Source organism: Nyctereutes procyonoides, unplaced genomic scaffold (assembly GCF_905146905.1).
Source record: "Nyctereutes procyonoides isolate TBG_1078 unplaced genomic scaffold, NYPRO_anot_genome, whole genome shotgun sequence".
NCBI classification, from domain to species: Eukaryota; Metazoa; Chordata; class Mammalia; order Carnivora; family Canidae; genus Nyctereutes; species Nyctereutes procyonoides.
This window is the reverse complement of record NW_026575142.1, coordinates 31,673,518-31,694,367: the sequence shown is the minus strand read 5'-3', so window position 1 is coordinate 31,694,367 and position 20,850 is coordinate 31,673,518. Positions and strand designations below refer to the sequence as shown.

At 47.1% G+C, this 20,850-nt stretch overlaps 1 protein-coding gene across 4 annotated transcripts in view; it reads left to right on the top strand.

Annotated features, from left to right (window-relative positions):
* Positions 1-20,850, top strand: part of TRIO (trio Rho guanine nucleotide exchange factor) — a 360,632-nt gene that overhangs the window by 267,820 nt on the left and 71,962 nt on the right. For 3 of the 4 annotated variants that reach the window (XM_055308019.1, XM_055308020.1, XM_055308021.1), the window contains one exon: positions 8,241-8,484. In XM_055308019.1, coding sequence (XP_055163994.1) covers positions 8,241-8,484 — 244 coding nt within the window. Of the gene's footprint in view, positions 1-8,240; positions 8,485-9,145; positions 9,384-20,850 lie in introns of those variants that run through there. The other variant, XM_055308024.1, reaches the window with a different exon arrangement.

Here is a 20,850-nt window from a genome sequence, read left to right as displayed (position 1 = left end):
ATTCAATTGATACTGATACTTGGCATGAATTGCCCTGAGCTTAGAATATGAATATATGAGCCACATATTTAAAAGAGTGAATGGTTTCAATTACTCTTAATGAAGTTCTGCATGGCTCTATGTTGGGGAGATGAGATTTTATGTACTTTAAAAGTCACCCAACTTTCTCTATGAAATGATGTTCTAATGATAGGAACTTGGTGGGATTTATGTAAATCACAGTGTATGCTTTAAAATGTGGCGGGGGATCCCTGGGTGGCGCAGCGGTTTGGCGCCTGCCTTTGGCCCAGGGCGCGATCCTGGAGACCCGGGATCGAATCCCACGTCGGGCTCCCGGTGCATGGAGCCTGCTTCTCCCTGTGCCTGTGTCTCTGCCTCTCTCTCTTTCTCTCTCTGTGACTATCATAAATAAAAAAAAAAAAAATTAAAAAAAAAATTTTAAAATGTGGCGGAATTCACCTGAGAAAGGAAACTTGATTGAGCCTCCTCAAGAAATGCCATCTGCTTCCTTCTGGCCCACCTCCCTTGCATACCTGACACAGAGGGGCCCTCCCAGGAGCCAGGTGAGCCCTGCCTTTGAGCTCCTGCAGCTTGCGCCTGGTTCTCCCCCTGGCTGAAAGTGCTGGAAGCAGGAGGGCGCCGTGGCTCGGGGGAGAGCTCAGGCTGCCAGCCTTGCCAGAGCTCTGTCTCCCGGGACCTCACGTAGGTTTGCCCCTGTGTGGATGTGACCGTAGTCCTTTCACTTGGAAGCCTCTCTTCAGGAGTTTTAGTACCCCCAGACAGAAAACTCTGGACTCTGCTCAGAGTGTGGCCGAGCAGCTACATGGAATAGCAGGTGGTTAAGAACAAGGAGGTGCCTGCCAGCCAGACCTCTGGGCTCTGCTCCTCAGCAGCCTTGGGGAACGAGCTCACCTATCTATGCCTCGGGCCCCTCATCTGTAACTGGGACCAGCACTTCCACTCCCCCATAGGGCTGTGCCTCGCCTGTACTGCGCACGTAATGAATATTAGCTCTGGCTGTGTCTTCATCGTTACAAATGCTGCCTCTCCCTCCTTCTGGGACTGTTGGTCTTCATTGCCAGCTGTTGCAGGTTTTTGCTATCTGTGTTGGCCACCCTGTCTCTGTATTTGCCCACTCCCGATTGCAGTGGATTTGGAGCTGTGTTTGTTAGGAGCTGGAAGCTGCCCTAAGAATTAATTGCTCGGTGTTAGTGCCTGGAGTTAAGCATTGTGGTGTCTCAGCAGTAAATTACTGCACAGCAAATGGGCTGACATTGAAGAGGGGGACTCTCCCTCAAAACATCTCCCCTCCACCCCACCCCTCCGCCTCACTCAACTTTGACCCTTGGAATTAGCTGCACTGTGGCCATGCCGTGTGCATATAAAATGACTGCTAGCTATTGACAGGTACACCTGGATCGCCCACCGTGTGCTGCCGGCCCGGGACAGGTGCTTCGGTGCAGTAATGCACAGGGAGACACACACACACACACACACACACACACACACACACACACTAGCAGCCTGTGTGACAGAGTGCACCTGGCGTCTCTTGCTTCCTTTTGCTAATCTCGATTTTCTGTTTTCCTAAGTGACTCTGGTTTGGTTTGGTTTTATAATTTTTTTTAATTTTTTTTAATTTATTTATGACAGTCACGAGAGAGAGAGAGAGAGAGAGAGAGAGGCAGAGACACAGGCAGAGGGAGAAGCAGGCTCCATGCACCGGGAGCCCGACATGGGATTCGATCCTGGGTCTCTAGGATCGCGCCCTGGGCCAAAGGCAGGTGCTAAACTGCTGCGCCACCCAGGGATCCCTGGTTTGGTTTTATAATTTTTAACACTTTTTTAAGTGCTCTCATAAAACCACCAAGTGGAATATAGTCTTTGATAATTTTAGTTAATCAGAAAAACAAAATCGCCCACACTGAAGTAGAAAGCCTCAGTTCTTTATTCTTTCCTTGTCCTTCTTACTGTTTTTTAGTAGGCTCCATGCCTAGCATAGAGCCCAACTCAGGGCCTGGACTCACAACCCTGAGATTAAGACCCTGAGCTGGGATCCAGAGTCAGATGCTAAGCTGATTGAACCACCCAGATGCCCCAGAAAGCTTCAGTTCTAAGAAAAGGCGGTTTGGTTTTGTTTTTTTAAATACAAAGTTTGGCTAGAAATGTAACAACAGTGTTTACAAAAACAGTGTTGCATTGAAAAGTGCTTTTTAACGTAAATTTTACAGTAAGGATCAGAGTTAACTGTTGAAGGTGTTTGGATTCAGCCTTGAGGGTGGAGGTTTATTCTAGTCACTCTTCCTTTTGGTGAGAAGCCCAGTCAGCTGGCTAACTCTCCATCAAAGACAAAAAGAGTCATTTCACAGTAGCTTTTCTCGATGAAGGATGGTTTTGCTTACTCAGTAGATAGGTTTCTTTGGGCTAAAGTGTCTTACAGAGATGACTTGGGTTAGTGCAGGTGGTGGTCGGCTGTCTACTTTCTGGCTCTTAGGCCTTTTTCTGTGTTAACTAACTAAGGTTCTCATTAATTTGCCACCACACACCCCCAGGGTCCATTCATCTCCCGTTCTAGTATGTGGAGCGAGGGGAAAGTTGACATTTACAGGTCAGCTTCTGTGAAGTCTTCAAGCCTGATACATAATCGCTGCCCTGTCTCCAGTTGGCCTGCCTTTTTACATTTAGCACTTGCCTTCTCACTTGTGGCTTCTAAATTGGTTTTTGTTTTTTTTTTTTAACATCTAATTTTCCATTGTATGTCAAGTATATCACAAGGTCAAGGAGGCCTTGGTTCCAAGAATTATTTTGGTGTCAGAAAACCAATGTGTGATCATGTCAGTAAAGAATTAATATCCCTGAATACCACACTTGGTGTTTCTTTTCTGGATGACACATTTCATATGGTAAGCTGCTGCTTTTGGGGAAAAAAAAATTTTTTTTCTTACCAATTTCTTTGTGTGTCTGTGTTGCAAAAAAACATAGAAAATTTACCCTATTGATCATTTTTTCAGTTCCTACAGGTTTCTTTCTGTACAGCTTTCTTTCTCTATGTGTGGGAGCCCATGGCAGAGGTCCTCCCTGAAACTCATCAGCACATTTTAGTGAAGGTTTCTCCTGTGGACTTGGGTTGGGGGTTAGGGTGAGTGTGGGGCCTGCTGCTTATGTCATTAAGCCTGTCACTAATCAGCCCAAAGCCCATGAGAAGCCCGGTTGGGTAGGCCTGGGGGGGTGATGCGTTTCCTTGGGGAACCCTTAGGGCTGCTAGGGGCTGCCTGTCTCTTGTAAGCATTGCCAATAAGGGAGCTGTACTCTCTAGTCCCCTTTAACCAAGCAACCAGTCCTTAGTCTGCTCCATGTGAAACCTCCACAAAACCGCAAGACTCTTGTGAGGTTCCTGAGTTACTGAACTGTACTGGGCTGTAGGCTGTGACTGTTCACAGAGTTGAGACACTCTGTTCTTCGGGGAAAAATGGCTTTTATTAGACCACAGTGCTGCTTTCCTTTTGAATTGCTCTCAGAAAATTGGCCAGACACCCACCTGCAGTTGATCTTAGGCTCTTGAAGTGGAATCATTTGCAGCAAGGGCTCCATCGTCCAAGGCCAGTGGTGAAGAGCCTGCTCTTCCTCCCACAGAACCTGCCCCGAACTCACCTTGGAGCTCATCATGCAAACTAGGGGTTTGCTGTTGTCTCTGCAGACCTCTGTGTGAGACTGCCTCATTTTTGTGCCCCGGGGCAGGGATGCACTGAGGTGGTGGGCTGAGAAGTCCCCAGCCCTGGGTCTGTTTTAGTTACTTTTGTCAGCTGGGTTCAGGCAAAGCAACAATAGAACGTAGTTTCTCTAGAACACCTAAACAGTAAAGTTCTGTTCTGTGTGGTGATTGTTGAAGATTCACATGCCAGTGACCAGAGATGAGTGTTTCATTCTTCTGGGTGAAAGCCCACAGCTAATGTTCACTTCCAGTCTTTCTGGAAAGAATTTAGGCAGAGAGACCCTGATTTGATTCTGCTGATTGTCTGTGGGTCTGGGTCATTGGCATTCTCCCAGGAGCCCTCATTGAAGGACATGAGGTGGTCCTGCAGGATACGTTTCCAGGCTGGTTTCCATGGTCCGTGTGCTAAGTCCTGTTCACTGCCATGCTTTTTAGTCACCACGGTGGTTTTTTTAAAGGAGAAAAACAGAAAGATGGCAGCGGTGGGGGGTGGGGGACGGACGACTGTCTTCTATGAATTTCACAAGATTTAATGTCAGTTATGGAAACAGACTTTCATAAATTGCGATCCTAAACTCAATGCATGTGGTAAGGAGCCTCCGATAGAAGTCCATAAAATACACAGAAGTGAACAAAATACTGTGAAAATGTTCTCAAAGTACAGTTGGAAGGGAAAAGTGAGTTTTTAAACTAGATAAATGGAATGGTAATTCAGCATAGTAATGCATTTGGGTAACTGGTGTAGAAGTAGCATTGAAAACAGGTACTTTCTCAGTTGTACTTAAGATGTTTATTATCAGAACCTTTTCTACTTAGGAAATTAATTCTTAAAAGGCCATCATGATTTGCATTGCTTCCTCAAAGTAGTTATCTTAAGGCTTTTACTTTTAAAAAAATTTTTTTTTTTAAATTAGCACACTGGTTTTGAAGACTGGCTTCGTAGTAAGTTTAAAATATTCAGATGTGAACATTGAGACCAATGCATAGGATTTCTGGGCCCTAGAGAACATCCTATTAGTCCTCCCATTTAAAGATTTGTACAGGAGATTCTTATGGAAAAGCCAAGCAGGTACAGTGTTTTCTGACGATAATTTTTAGCACTGTTGAAAATAGATTCCTGTACTAGATTTTGTTGGTAAGTTCTCCAAAGTCACTGAAAATGAATTTTAACTCCATATGAGATTCTTTGTCAGAATAAGCTTGATTTTTCTTAGGCTCGGTCAAGTCCACAGATGTTTCCAATAGTTTTTGATGACTCTGTAAGGGGCTAAGGAGTCGGTGCCAGAAATAGAGTCGAGCTTAACACTCCTCTTTGGGCAGCCCTCTTCTCCCCTTCCCACCCTTCCCCCACCCTCACAATGCACCACATGGCTTTGAGCAGTCTGAAAAATTAATAAAACGCCCAAGAATAAAGCTAGCAGAGGACTGGTGATGAGAATGTGTCTTGAAGTTGTGCTTCCCAGGGCCAGGGGTGGAGACATGTCCAGGTGGTGTGAGGGGTTTGCAGCATGGGGCCCCGGGTAGGGGGCAACACGCTGTGCACACACAGGCACAGGCAGGTCACCGGTGGCATGGGAGAGCTCCAGCAGACCTGAAGGGGGCCACAGGAAATATAGGCCCCACGGGGCCTTAGCACACTGGACTCCATATTGAGGCCTCTTCACTCGTCATGCCTTCCCTGGGACAGGAAACATTCCTCCTTTTTTTTTTAATATTTATTTATTATTTATGATAGAGAGAGGCAGAGACACAGGAGGAGGGAGAAGCAGGCTCCATGCCAGGAGCCCGACACGGGACTCGATCCGGGACTCCAGGATCGCACCCTGGGCCAAAGGCAGGCGCCAAACCACTGAGCCGCCCAGGGATCCCCTCCTCCTGGTTGTTACAGGGATTAACCACTTCCAGAATGTGGGGTTTTATGAGGAAAATTCTCCTGCCTGGGCCTCTACCTTTAATTTTTTAAAGTTATCATCTTTGTTCACAGAGAAGCATTTAAGGGTGAGCATGGGTTTCCCACCAAGGAATTTATAAAATTTAGAAGGGCATTAAACTTTTGTGAGAAATCTCATTTGTGGCTTAGCAGAGACCTTTCATTTTGTTGATATTTGTACTTTATTATGGAAGGGTTTTGTTTTGTTCTGTTTTGCTTTCTGTGGTTGTTTTGTGGACATGTGTTTCTGATTGTGAATATCTAAACTTTCTCTCAAAAGATCAGCAGTTAGAACAGGAGGATAATGAATAGCATGGGGCATGCCAGGGCGCTGGCCGGCCATGAGCCCGTGCAAGAGGTACGGATTCCCAGTTCCCTCTGAGTCCATGGGAGCCATGAGGCCTCTGGTGCCAGGCTGTTTCCCAGAGGGAGGCCCATCCTTCCACCCACCAGCCATAGCCCAGCCCACCTACTCTTGTCCTATGCCACTGCCCTGCAGGGGGACAGAAGCCTGGGCATGTGGCCCATGGAACACAGGTGGAGTCAGCTCCTGAAGTCACAGAAGAAAAACCCATGTTTTATTTTGGTTTTTCTAATGCAGTGCCTTCCATTTTTAGAGCAAGCCTGTTTTGCCTTTTTCACTCCTGCAAATGATTGCTGCTGGATACAAAGCATTGGATGAGCTGTGCATCCTGTACCTGCTTGTACAACCCCTGTACCTGCCATTGTTGACACTGGGGCTCATCGGGGACTCAGACGGGCCCCCTCTCTCCCGTCACGGCCAGGCATGGAAAGTTCACAGGAAAATAACAGACCTCCTTGCTGGTGCTGATGGCATCCACACACATGCATAACCCAAGATATGGCTCATTTCAGAATTAAGACACAATTTATTTAAAAGCTAAGTGCTAAGATAAATGCAAGAGCACTTTCTCCAAGGGCTTTGATGGGGGAATGGACAAAGCGAGGACATGGGGGCTCTGAGCAGACAGGATCTCATGGGCTCAGTGCAGACAGGACTCACCTCAGGGCTGGGAATCACATGAGGAGGAGCCACAGAACAGACCTGGCAGGGTGGGCTGGGACCTGGCCGTCGGGGCTTTGCATCCCATGCTCGGGAATTTGGGTCTCAGGTGCTTGAATGGGAGGCTTCATGTTTCAAAAAGGCAACTGACAAAGTGCTCACATGGCTTGGAAGGTGAGCCTGGAATGTGGCAGGGAGGACACGACAAAATCCAGATGAAATGTGGCATAGCTGGGCAGAGGAAGGAAATGATACAAGAGATGCCTTACATCTATTTGACAGCATTTGGAGAGCACAAGTTTTTAGTGTGGGTGACTTGATGGTGATACCATTATCCAAAAGGCACCAATGGAGAGAAACAAAATGGGGAAGCGGTTAATGAGTCCTATCCTAGACTCACTGCTTTGGAGGGAAATGTCCAAAACGGTCTCTGGCTGTTATCTGGGATGTCTGCTTGGGGAGTAAGTAATCAGCACAGGGGATGTGCTTACAGAGCTACGTTGGGGCACAGTGGACAGGCAGTGGAACTGGAACCACTTGGGGCTACCTGGATTGAGAGGCCAGAGGGGCCAGTCCAAAGACAGGGAGCTGGTTCACGACATTCTCATGTAAGAGGGATGTTAATGAGCACGTGTGTATATATGAGCTGCCCCCAGGTGTGAACAGTCTGAAGGGCAGACATACGAGGCACAGGCCCCAGCAAGCAGGTGGCCGCAAGAAGGCCACACACCTGTTTTATAAGCAGAGATCATGGCATTGATGTCCATTCTAGAGTTTATGGGTATGCTCCAAAGGGCCTAAGCATTAGTAGAATTTTAATGGACAGAAAATGGGAGTGAGCTTAATGAGAGGAGAGAAGGAGGGAAGAGAGTTTCAGGCCAGAAAGCACACAGCGTATGGGAAAGAGCGAGCATCCACAGAGTATATGGAATGGTGTGCTGAAAACCACGGCATGGGCAGGTGGCCTGGAAAGGATGGGGAGTGAGAGTGCCCACTAGGAGGCATCCTGAAGGGTTTTGAAGAGAGAATAAGGCACGCTCCACACACACGTAGGAATCTTGTGGCCTCTTCGGCCTCTCTGCTGTGGGCTGCTCCGTGTCGGACCCCAGTGGTGCCAGAGAGTCTGCACACTAACAGTGTGGATGCTCAAACGCCAAGTAGGAACTAAAATTTTTGAATAAAATCATCTATCACATTATCTCCATATGGTGTAATGATCTCCCAAATGGCCTTACAACAGGGGTTTTACTAGTTTGCCCTATGTTTAAAAATGATTATTGTAGCACATTTTGAGCAGGGAGAGAATACTATCTCTGGCACAAAATGATATGGACACTCATCTGAAGAATCGTATCCAATTCTGACAGTGAAACCCTCAAAAATCATAATCACACATTAAAACACAAAAAACTCAATAACTGCCCATGTAATTCCAAAGAGAAATGAAGAAGCCACCAAACTGGAGAGCCCCTCATTCAGGTGGTGGCAAGTCAGGACGTAGCCGATCCAGGTCAGCCTCACCCGCGGCAGGTGCAGTGGCTGGGGCTCGCTGACGTGTCCCTCTCCCTCCCCAGCTCTCTGGCGGCTGTGAGCTGACAGTGGTGATCCACGACTTTACTGCCTGCAACAGCACAGAGCTGACCATCCGCCGTGGCCAGACCGTGGAGGTTTTGGAGCGGCCCCACGACAAGCCTGACTGGTGTCTGGTGCGGACCACCGACCGGTCCCCTGCTGCAGAAGGCCTGGTTCCCTGTGGCTCTCTCTGTATTGCCCACTCGAGAAGTAGCATGGAAATGGAGGGTATCTTCAACCACAAAGGTAGGAATCACGAGGCACAGCTGGCTAGTGCCCATTGGAAATGAACCTGGTGCTTCTGTCCCTGTTTCTCTGCAGTCTGATGATAGGTATGATCCCTCCTTGTCACTCGTGCTTCAGGCCGTTATCACTCTGTCTCTGAGCCTTTGTAACTCTTCAAGAGCTGGAATGGAAATGAGGATTTCATGTGTTGCTCAGAAATAATGATTGCCTTGTTTCCCAAAATGATACCGGTTTAGAGAACGAGGAGGAGGCTGCTCTCTTTGGGCCAGTGTTATTCATAAGTTGAGAACACAAAGAAGGTACCATTCTCCTCTCTGGGATGAAAGCAGGTAGAGGAGGTGGGATCATATTCAGCATCTCCTTAATGAGGTTTTCACATTGTGGATTCTTTATTTGGTTAGCATTAAATCCTGGGAAATCAAGCCTGCAGGCCCTGAGTTTAGCCACACCTCCTTTCTGCCACATAAGGTATCTCAGAACATGCCCCTGTGCCCAGGCTCCCCACGCAGCGATGGAATGGAGCTGGCCCTGAGGGAGAGGGTGGCAGGTTGGGCAGGGCTCTGACCAGAAGCACTTTTGAAAGAAACACTTTTCCCCTGAAATGACAGGGCATTTGAACCAAACCGCATTTGGCATTCCTTGGTGATTCTTTTATTTAAAGGTAACTGTGGCAAGACTGCTTTTCACGTGTGTCTACATGAGTCAGAAATGGGCTCCTGGTGAGGGTATGAGAGCGTGTTTGTCCACGATGTCTAGCGTGGGAGCTGTTCGACAACTGCAGCCACTGAGCACTTCAGACGTGGCCAGTCTGAACCGAGATCTTCTGCAGGTGTAAAAATACATGCTAGATTTTAAGACCTATCATGAAAAAAACAGTGCGTAATTATTTTAGAGTCAATATAGGTTGAAATGATAATGTATTTTGTAGAGTTAAATAAAATGTATTATTATAACTAATTAATGTCTTCATTTCCTGATCCCCTTTACTTTTTAAAACTGGCTACTAGAAAATTGTAAATTGCATATGCAGCGTGCACTACATTTCTATTAGATGGTACTGGTTTCATCTTAGTGAACAGCAAATTTGAGACTTTAAGCCCTTTTGAGAAACATTGGTCATGTGTAGCTTCTGGAAAAGTGTGGAATGTGTAGACTTTATCTGCTTTGAACTGTATTGTGTTGTGGCCTTCATGTCTCTGTACTGCTGGCAGGTGGCGGACTTCCAGACCTGGGGGATGCAGTTTACTTTCCTGAGAGCAGATCACCATACTCTGCCTTATTCCAGTTCTTTTCTCTTGATTTTGGAATATTCTGGTTGCCGCCCCCACGTGTCCTCTGTGTCCTCTTTGCTTTCCTCATGACCTGTCTCCGGGCCCATATGCTGGCTGTGGAGGTGCATTACACTCATTGTGGCTGCACAGGATAGTTACTGGTTAGCTCACTGCACTAATTACAGGCACAGTCAGGGTCCAGATTCCTCAGGGCCTAAATGTGACCTGATTGTCACTTGAGGAAGAAACTAGAAGAATTCGGCGATCATTTTTCCAGAAAGAGAATCTTCTGATTTTGGCCAAAGCTGAGTTGTCCGCTTTTGTTCCTGATGAGGCAGTCCATGAATTTTGGAGCAGCATTGGATTCCCCCTGCCCTGGCCCTTCAGCCCCAGGAGGGGTCTGTGCTGGGCCAGCCCACTGCCCGAGTACTTGCAAAGTTGCATAATATATTTAAGTCCTTGAATATGAGTTGAAAATTCAGAACAACTTTTCCCCTCGAGTTTCTCACACAGGAGCCCTGGTGAGCTTAAGCATGCTACAAACAACACTTGTTCTGAAAGATTTCTTTTTTATATGTGCCTCTCCCATGGTGTGTTCTTTGCTTCCTGGTGTTCACAATTACAGGCTAGCCAAGAGGAAAGAACTATGTATTTATCACACTATGTCCTAAAAAGTTCTTAGGGAGGTTTGGTTTTAAGTTAAGTACCAATTTGTTCCCTGGGCCTTTTGTCTCTGCTATTCGGTGACACTTTAGCACCTGAGAAGTTACCCCTTGCCTCTGGGAAGCCCTTTCATGCTCTTTCTTTAACGAGAAGGGGTGTCTTCATTCAGTAAAACCTGCTATAAACCAACAGCTAGTCAGTAGGTGGGGGCTCAGAAACCTCTTCCATTTTTAACTTGTTTCCTGAATTTTTATTTTTCCAATAATGCAGAGAAACTCCTAAGATTGTCTGTTTGCTTGCAGTGTTAGGACCTGGGCTTTAGATTAGGGGAGGGAACCTCTTCCTTTGGGCTCTGTGATAGGCCTCTGCCAGTGTCCTGCCCATGTTCAAGTCCAGGAAATCAGGCAGCAGTGACCATGGCTCCACTGGGGAGAACAGGCCTTTATCAACTAGGATGAGGATCTGGGAATGCAGTCCAAGAAAAACACACAGAGACTTGGGGAGCCAGAGGCCACTGCCACGTTGGGAAGCAGGAGATCTGGATTTGGCCCAGCACAACCCACAACCCTTCTTCTTGCTCTTATGTGGAAAGGAGTGCGCGCCACTATATTGCTCACACATTGGTGTGTGCAGGGCTGTTGGCGCCTGCTGTGCCCATGCACCTGCTTGCTATCCAACATGTCATTTTGGGCCCCAGGCTGGACTTGAAGGATACTGCAGCAAGGAGTTCCATGTGGCCTCTTCTCTCAGAACTTGCTGCCCGTTCCTGGTGTGTCTCCTCTTGACTATCCCAGAAAGTGGGTCATCTTGCCTCTTTCACATATTTCCAGACTCATGAAAGGTAGGGGGTTGTTATTACTTATCTGTCCCTAGTCACTAGATAGTTTCCTAAAAGCCTTGGATCCTTACTGCTCTGACTTCCCAGACAGGAGGCACGTTTACTGATTTCTGATTCCAAAATTTTCTCAGCTTTATTGCTTCATTTTTTTTTTTAGCTTTATTGCTTCAATGATTTTTCATGACTCCCCAGTCCAAGCAACTTAATTTCCATTAAGTTCAAATATAAAGATCATGCCTCTTAAGGCCAAATGTCCGTTTGGTTGTGAATGGTATCTTAAAAATGGCGCTATGACTGTGGTATCAATACACCTTCCAAGGAGGGCCCAGTACTCACGTGAGATTCCCGTGGTAGTTTTTCAGCACTGCTAGCATTGGAAATCCATTGCACAGTGAGAATACTTGGAATCTGTGAGCACTAGGACTCTCTTACTTTCTGTGAACTGAAGGGAAATAGGGAGAGGTTAAAAATATGACTTATTTAAAATGAACAGGAAATGTAATTGCTCAGTTTGTTTTCCAAGGAGCTAGTGTTGTGTCTGACCCTGGCTTCCAGCGTGAACATTATTCTGTTGAAAAATGCTTTCCATTTTGGGGGAAGGGCCCAACAAGGCAGGTTGCTGGTGGGTCAGTGTTTGTAGCCTGGCGGCAGGGGCTTCTGATGTTTTACTCCTGTCTTGCTCTGGCTGCCGTCCTACCTTCATGGCATCTCCGGCACAGGTTGCATGGACACGGAGCACAAAAAGGCAGAGTACGGATTCAGCAATCCTCTTGCTCATGCAGTCTCTGTGTTTGCAGTTTGTACCGTCCTTGTCACATCCAAAGCACAGAGACTGTGCCTGCGGCCGGCAAGTGGGACGCACAGCCGGGGCTGACAAGCACACATCACCTGCTTTGCTGCTGAAACAGAGAGCACGTAATCATCTTTAACCTCTCTGTAAATCCAAGGGGTTTTTCTTCCCTGCTATCTCAACGTGCAAAACTTGTTACTTTTCTCTGTTCATTTGCTTAGTCTAGGTCACAGAAAGTAAACAAGAATGTCAGTGTTGTTCACTGTCATGATGAGGCCAGTGCAAAACCTCTCCTTTCCTGTGCTCCTCCAGCTGAGCGATTCAGCTTTTCTCTCTCTTCACCACCCAAGCAGCCATATGTGGTGGTGCTGGAGGGTTTCTCCCCGCGGCCTGGTGGTGCCTGCAGCTGGTGCACCTGCGGGGGGTGAACGGGGGTGGATGCTGAAACCCAGGGCTGGTGGTGACACCACAAGATTTTTCTATGTGGTAAAATCCACAGAGCATAAAACTGACCATCCTAACCATTTTTAAGTGTTCACTTCAGGAGCATGAAATCCCTTCACATCATGTTCCATCACCGCCATCCATCCACGGCACTCCTCTTCCCAAACCGAAGCCGTGTCCCCAGTGGACACTATGCCCCGTTTCCCTCCCCCAGCCACCAGCAGCCACCATCCTGCTTCCCGTGTCTTGGAGTTTGACTCCTCCTGGGTCCTCATGCTGCATTTCTCCTTTTGTGACCGGCTTATCTCACCTCACACGATGCCCTCTCACCCGTTTGTGGCAGCTCAGTGTTTCCTAAGGCTGAGTAATACTCCCTTGTGTGTGGAGACATTGGGGTTACATCCAGCTTTAATGCTGCTGTGCCCAGGAGCATTCAGATGACTCAGATCCCTGCTGTCACTGCTTTGGGGAGTGTACCCAGGAGTGAAATTGCCAACTCCTATAGTAATTTTTTGAAAATTTTCTGAGCATGCCCACCATATTGGGTGACTTTGATCTAAATAACATATTTCAAACATACTCTCTTTTCTCCTCTGCCACCCTTGCCACTGGCCTGCCCCATTCATTCCTCTCACTGCCACTGAAACACAGATCCATCATGCTGCACCCCTCAGAGTTCTTCAGGGACTTGTTGTTGCTCAGGGAATAAAATCCCAGTCTCCTGGCATGTCCTCCAGGGTGTTGGGCCTCACACGTGTGTGCACATGTGCACACGCGCACACACACACACACCCAGGTGCACACACACCCTCTTCTTGGTGTGGTACATCAGATAATGGGTGGGGGTTGTCTTACTCTCTACCTGACACACTCTGTCCCTTTTTACCATATAAATGAAAAGCCCTAAAGGGAAAAACAAAAAATGTATCCCCTGAGTCTGTGGAGGTGGGGGGAGGGAAATAAATCATGATACGGTTAATAGAGGATTTCAACACAAAGGCTAACCTGAAGGTAACCTGAGGAAGTCCCCATGAGAAGTAGTCAGGGACCAGAGATCCACAAGGAAGTGCAGAGGAACTCACCGAGGGTACTTTAAAACTTTTCAGCACGAGCGAGCGGTGGGTGCAGATAAGGTGCTAAACTTACAGATGCATTGGAGGAAGTACACACGGCACAGGTTCTAAAGAACGGGACTGACGTGGGAGGCAGCAGAGAGCCTTTTCACAGCCCCAAGAGGAAGGGAGAACAGAGAGCAGGGCCCAGGGAGTAGTGCGCATGGGGGCAGGGGCTCCACTGGGAGGTTCTCTCTGCAGCGGGTCAGTGTGATTCACTGTGTCCAGTTCTGCTTTATGACTTTTACTTTAAAGATATGCACTTTACCAGGATAGATTGATTCTGTGGGACCATTTCTTAAAGTTCAGAGAAATGGACCTACTTTGTATAACAGGAGTTAGTTGCTCCTCAGAATCACAGGTAATTTCTTAAAATGAATGAGCGAATGTGCCCAGAGCCCATGCCTGGATATCAAAGCTCCACATCTGATTCTCAGGGAACTGCTGGCCGCAACCACTATGTGTAAAATTGGGCCACGCTTCCCTTCAGGCCCAAAACGCAGTGCATCTGAGCCCCTGTCCTCAGCCTGCCTGCCTCAGCGCCTGGGTGCTATGAGCTGGTGGCTCTGCCTGTTGGTGGGTGGCCGCCCCACCACCCACTTCCTGGCTTCGGGAGGCCAGGTCTTCCCCATGCTCTCAGCTTCCATGTCTCTCGGTCTCCATTTTGTGGAAATGAGACCAGGTGAGGGACCTTCGCAGAGGTTTACTGTCGTGGGAAGGACAGACTCCACAGGCCACCAGGTCTGTCTTCTCCCAGGCGCCCCAGCCCCACCGCCTGCATTCCCAGCCTGTGCCCATCGTCAGGTGGCCCCCAGCTCAGAGGACATGTCAAAGCCACGTCCCTCCTCAGAATACAAGCAGGCACTAAGATTCCTCACCCCCGTCCAAACTGCTTCCCCAGCTCCCAGGACAGCATCAGCCTACGCAGTGCACCTGACAGAGAGATGTCTTGTCCTCTACCGACAGGAGTCATGGCCTTGCCCTGTTCTCTCCACCCCCACAACTGCCACCCAGAAAAACAGCACCTCTATATAGACTAAGGTCTAGCTTACTTAGAAAACACAGCTTCCCTCCAAGGCCTCTTTCATTTCCTCAAGTATATTGGGGATGATTGAGTTTAAATTTGTTCAACTCCCATATCCTCTTTCCCAGATCATGAAACACTCTGCGCTGAAGGTGAGTGAATCAAAGTCTCGTACCTCTTATAACTGCTTATGACTTTTAAATGATCTAATAAGTTCTCAGAAGATGTAGAGCATTAATTAAAAAGGCTTTAGTGACATGAAAAATTTTAGTTGAATATATTGTGACTCTGGTATATTTAGACACTTACTGAATGCCAGATTGCCACTGTTAATCAGAAAACACACCCCAGGTATAGACACTTCAAACTCATATCAGCCCACATATTCCTTAAAATATATATATATATATATATATATATATATATATATATATAATGGAAGACCTGTGTACTTTTTCAAAAAATTAGCTTGGAAAAGAGCAGTTTTTAGCCTATGAAAACAGCTGCTAATGTAAATCCCTGGGGAGACAGACTGAGGAACACAGAGCCACACGGGGTACAAAGACATGGTCCTTCTGAGCACTGTGTAGCCAAGATGCGGGGATGGATTCAAGACCTGTGATTAAGGATCATTTGCTGTGCAGCATGTAATTACGGAGCCGCACAAGTGAGCCATTACTCCGTGTATGCTTCATGTTGGAAGTATTTTCATGTTCCAACTTTACATTAAAGTGTTTATTAAAACAGGAAAAAACCATGAGCAGGTATTAAGATTGTCCATACTAGATGATCACAAAATTATATATGTAGCAAAGTCATAAACAACAAATGAGAAAACCCATCTTCCCACATTTGCTTTTAAATGGCCATGACACAGTGTTTAGGGAAAGTATAAGGGAAGACGGGCTCTGCTCACCATGACTCATGGGCCGGGCAGGGGGTGGCTGCAGGTAGACAACAGAGGCATCCACATCCTGCTTCTCCGTGGCCTCGACTTTGCCAGCTGCCTCCTGTCTGGCATTGGTACATGGCTGACTTGGCAATTTATTCGACAAACTGGGGTTGCTCTTTTAAATGTATTCACTCTGGGGCACCAGGGTGGCCCATTCGGTGAATCATCTGCCTTCAGGTGAGGTCATGATCCCGGGGCCCTAGGATGGAGCCCCACGTCAGGCTCCCTGATCCCTGAGGAGTCTGCTTCTCCCGCTCCCTCTGCCCCTTTCCCTGCTGGTGCTCTCTCTCACCTACTCCCTCTCTCTCAAATAAAATCTTTTAAAAAAATAAATTAAAAAAATCTATGTATTACTCTAATTAGGGCCTGCAGAAGCCGGGAAAAATTACAGAGCTGTTATGTTTGGTGAAAAACATTTTAAAAATCATGTGCTGGTTTCCATTACATGTTTTGACCATGAAGAAATGCTGTCCAAGGTGGGAAACGACAGCGGATCCCGGGCAGACTGAGTTTGCACGGGTCCTGACGGCTCATGTAGCAGATCGCGGCTCTGAGAACTCTGGTATGACAGCACCTAAGAGGTGAATGCCACGCCAACCAGAGTGTGTTGTGGCTTTTGCTTCCATGCTCCTTCCTGTGCTCAGAGAAGCATGAGACAATTTTGTGATCATGTTTCCAGAGCTAGCCTTCCCGTAAATGCTGAAGATTTGGGTCATTTGACTTAGATCCTGAGAGCCAAGCTGCCACTGCGGGGCCACGGGAAGATCCATCGGCTCTCCCGGCTGGTTGTGGAGCACAGCAGGCCCTGGGATCTGTGGAAGCACAAACATGTGATGAAGGCTTTGGTACTGGTTCCCAGAAAAACAGGGCGGCAAAACATTTGCACACAATTCCGGCAACCCCATGTTCAGAACTTTTTCTAAAAAAGAGAAGCAAAACCAGATTTTATTCATTTTTTTATTTATTTTTTTTATTGATTTATGATAGTCACAGAGAGAGAGAGAGAGAGAGAGAGAGAGAGAGCCAGAGACACAGGCAGAGGGAGAAGCAGGCTCCATGCACCGAGAGTCCGATGTGGGATTCGATCCCGGGTCTCCAGGATTGCGTCCTGGGCCAAAGGCAGGCACCAAACCGCTGCGCCACCCAGGGATCCCCAAAACCAGATTTTAATTTTTTTTTTAAATTTTTTTTTTTATTTATTTTATGATAGTCACAGAGAGAGAGAGAGAGAGAGAGAGAGAGAGAGAGAGAGAGAGAGGCAGAGACACAGGCAGAGGGAGAAGCAGGCTCCATGCACCGAGAGCCCGATGTGGGATTCGATCCCGGGTCTCCAGGATTGCGCCCTGGGCCAAAGGCAGGCACCAAACCGCTGCGCCACCCAGGGATCCCCCAAAACCAGATTTTAAAACTTACTTTAACACATGTTGCATTTCACATCAAAAGTTAAATCGTGGAAAGGTGTAAGCTGAGACGTCTTCGTGCCACAATCCCCTTTGCTATGTATGACTAACCATGTTTATTTGTTTCTAACTTCTGGTGTTTTCTTAGGCAAATACAAACACATAATTACTCCTGCCCCCATGTTCTTAAATAAAAGATAGCATAGTTCGGCTTTTTTCACTTGGCCAGGCCTCGTAGAAGTGACTCCAGACCAGGAGATAGAGACATGCCTCGGCCTCTGATGGGTATGCTCACATCCCTGTGCACACAGCCAGGGTCCCTGATGGTGCACGTGTGAGCCACGCCACAGTGCTAGCAGCCCACTGCCATCCTAGCTGTGAAATGGAATGCTCACACTCCAGTTGATGGGTTGAAGGGCACATGCATTTCTGGAAAGCAAATATTTGAAGAAGAATCACCTGAATCATAAATTAGCTACAGCAGAAAAATTCGTAAACATGCTTTATGACATTTGCTTTGATCTGTTTTTTAAATTTTGGTAGGAGTTGTGATCTTTACCAAACCCTGAGTTCTCTAATATCATTTTACCCACTTAGAAAACTAAACTGTGCCCTTTGAATAAGGTCACTCTTAAAATCATTCAGATAAATTAAATCACGAGTTTTCATCTGACTCCAAGGAGGTGAGACTTTGATGGATGTTTTCCCACAGAACTCCGTGCAGGAGCATACAGTGGAATATTAATGTGAATCACACTTTACCAGTTTCTGTGAAATTCAGCCAAAAGGTTGCAAATTAGGAGTTTGCCACTCAATGTTAAGGGGCAGTAGTATCCAGAGAATAAACCGCATTCTGCAGTGCCATTGTTGCTTTCCATTTCTGCAGAGCTGTTTATGAACCCCCCGTCACACCTTCACCTCAGAGAGTCATGTTCATGAGCTAGTGCTGTCCACGGGTTTTCAGATGGGCTCTGAAGCCTCCATACTTTCTGAAGCATTCGGTTTATCACTGAAACTTCACAATGAACTTTGAGAAATACTGTTTTTATATACCACTGCCCCAGTCTAATCTCCCTTCTTGACTGACACCACAGAAGGGTCTTAGAGAGCCTAGAAGAAAGGTTTGTGGGGCTGGATGTAGTCAGAGGGTCAAGTGGCTGACCTTTGAGCTATCATCCCCACAGCCAGCTCCATCCAGGAGGATCCTGCTCCCCTTCGTGGCATCCTGTGTGGACCAGAGCAGGGTCACCCTGGAATCTTCCGAGATGTGTTAGTGTCTGAGCCATTGAGGGGTGGTTCAGTGTGGTCTGACCAGCAGTGATAGGGATGCTTTGGACAGCTTGGTCATTCCACAAAGCTGAAAATTCAAGGAAGTCATTTTCCCAAAACTATTCTAGCCAAGCTCAGGACAGAGGACCCGACATGTTTATTATTTGAAGGGCCCTTGCATACATTGAAGAGAATTATAAACAGGCTCCTTTGCCTTGGCCACATTGCAAGGCAGCTGTGGGATTCTGTATTATTTCTAATTGGAATGTAGCCCTGTGTGTTCAACTGCATCTTTTCCCTTCCCACCCCTTTTCCTGAGTCTGCAGAGCTTTGAATTTACTAGAGGGAGAGAACATTGAAGTTCTGTTCTTAGAGATTAGTTTTGTCCTGTCTCAAAAGTAATTAGACCATTTCAGTCCTGGGTTATGGAGCAGATTGTTACCAGACAAGGGAGGAGGAGCATATTAGTCAGCTCTGGCTACCAAAATACCACGGACTTCATGGCTTCAACAACAGCAGTTTATTTTTTCCTAGTTCTGGAAGCTACAAGTCCAAGATCAAGGCATCAGCAGAGTTGGTTGCTTCTTAAGCCTCTGACATTTTAACCTAGTGACCTCTCTAAAGACCCCATCTCCAGCTGTGGTGGTGTTCCAACCTTCTGTGACTTAGGACTTCAACATACAAATTTGGAGGTGGAGGACACCCAGCCTGTAGCAAAGGGTACTGTTGGAGCCTTAACAACTAACAGTAGGGGCGCCTTGGGGGGCTCAGTCAGTTGAGCATCTGATTTGATTTCGGTGGGTCATGATTGCAGGGTCGTGGGATCGGGCTCCATGCTGAGCATGGCATCTGCTTGAGATTCTCTCTCTCCCTCTGCCCCCACCCCATGCTCTTGCATACGTGCTTGCACATGCGTGCTCTCTCTCTCCAATAAAAAAAAACCCACAGTAATAGCAGATGGGATGTGTGATGGCTTGCAGTGTGCCTGGCACTGCGCTGCTTTTTTTTTTTTTTAAGATTTTATTTATTTATTCATGAGAGACACACAGAGAGAGAGGCAGAGACACAGGCAGAGGGAGAAGCAGGCTCCATGCAGGGAGCCTGACGTGGGACTCAATCCTGGGTCTCCAGGATCAGGCCCTGGGCTGAAGATGGCACTAAACCACTGAGCCACCGGGGCTGCCTGGCACTGCGCCTCTTGTCTCTACATTTAGTCTTCAGGGACCGAAGGGCACTATATGCCATATCATTCCCATTGTAGGAAGAGAAGATAGAGGCACAGAGAAATTAATTTGACCGCGCTTAGTGTTGGAAACTGGAAATTTAAGAACAGCAGTCAGACCCACAGCTCAAGTTCTTCCCCACCGTGTGTGCTGCTTCCACACAAGCTGGAAGGCTCCTTTGGTCCAGGGGACAGGCTATAGCCTCTTCAGACAAACTCCGTTGCTCAGACCAGCCATTGTTTGTGGAGGAGCTGTCCCAGAAGCTGGCCTCCAAAGCCCACTATGACTGAGACTGTGTGTCTTCCTGGAGCTATATTGTACCCTCCCAAGAGGCCACAGCCCCTCCAGCAATCCCTTTGTCTGAGAAGGCTCCATTTTAACTTTCTCATTTGAATTATGGTAATTCCAGTTGCCTTCCATCACCCAAAGAAGTACTCTTTGTGGGAATCTGTCTTGTTTTCTTTCCTTTGGGCCACTTCTCTCCTTTTCCTCCTCCTCTAGCTTTGGTACGCTCCGGTGGCTCAGTGGTTGAGTGTCAGCCTTCAGCTCAGGGAGTGATCCCGGGGTCTTGGGATCAAGTCCCACATGGGGCTCCCCTCAGTGAGCCTGTTTCTCCCTCTGCCTCTGTCTCTCTCTGTGTCTTTCATGAATAAATAAATAAAATCTTAGAAAGAAAGAAAATAGTTTTATCTTCCATGAGCTTTCTGTGAGTAAATGAATTGAAAAACCATTCCCCTGAGTAAACATTTTCTCCCTCCTCCCCTCCACCCCAGAACAATCAAAATCTGGCGCTTGGTGGTTTTTCTTGACAAATCTGGGGAAGTAAGCTTCCTGTCGGGTCTTCCCAGTCTTCCTCCCCCAGTGATTTTGTGGCCAGCATCCCACTCTCGAGTTGAGCAGAATTGGGACATCAGAGCATGTATTGGCTATCGGTTTGGTGACATTGCTCTAATTTTTTGAACACTGCTGTTTTTTGTTATTTTTTAGGGAACACTTTTGTGAGGTTCCCCTCTTATGTTGCCATTCTGCAAATAACCCCCAGTGCTGGTGCAAACAGAGAATGTCACACAGTGAGTTAAAGTGAAATGTAAAAAAGGAGTGCTTGAATGTGTGTTTTGTTAATGTAAGAGAAAAACTCACATAGTTTGTGAAAAGATAATAAGGAAAGCAATGAAAAGGAGCCTATCGAATTTTTGGCACCCAAACGGAGTGTTTGAATGCCTCAATAAAGGTGCTTTTGTGGATTGGCAACTGTGCTCGAAAGCAGCAGGAAATAATGTGCTGAATGGAGCCCTAAGAAGCAGGATTGAGTCATCCCACCCGCTCCCTCCAGAGCAGGAGGTGTTATCTGTGGGCTACCGAGCGCGACAAAAGGACCCC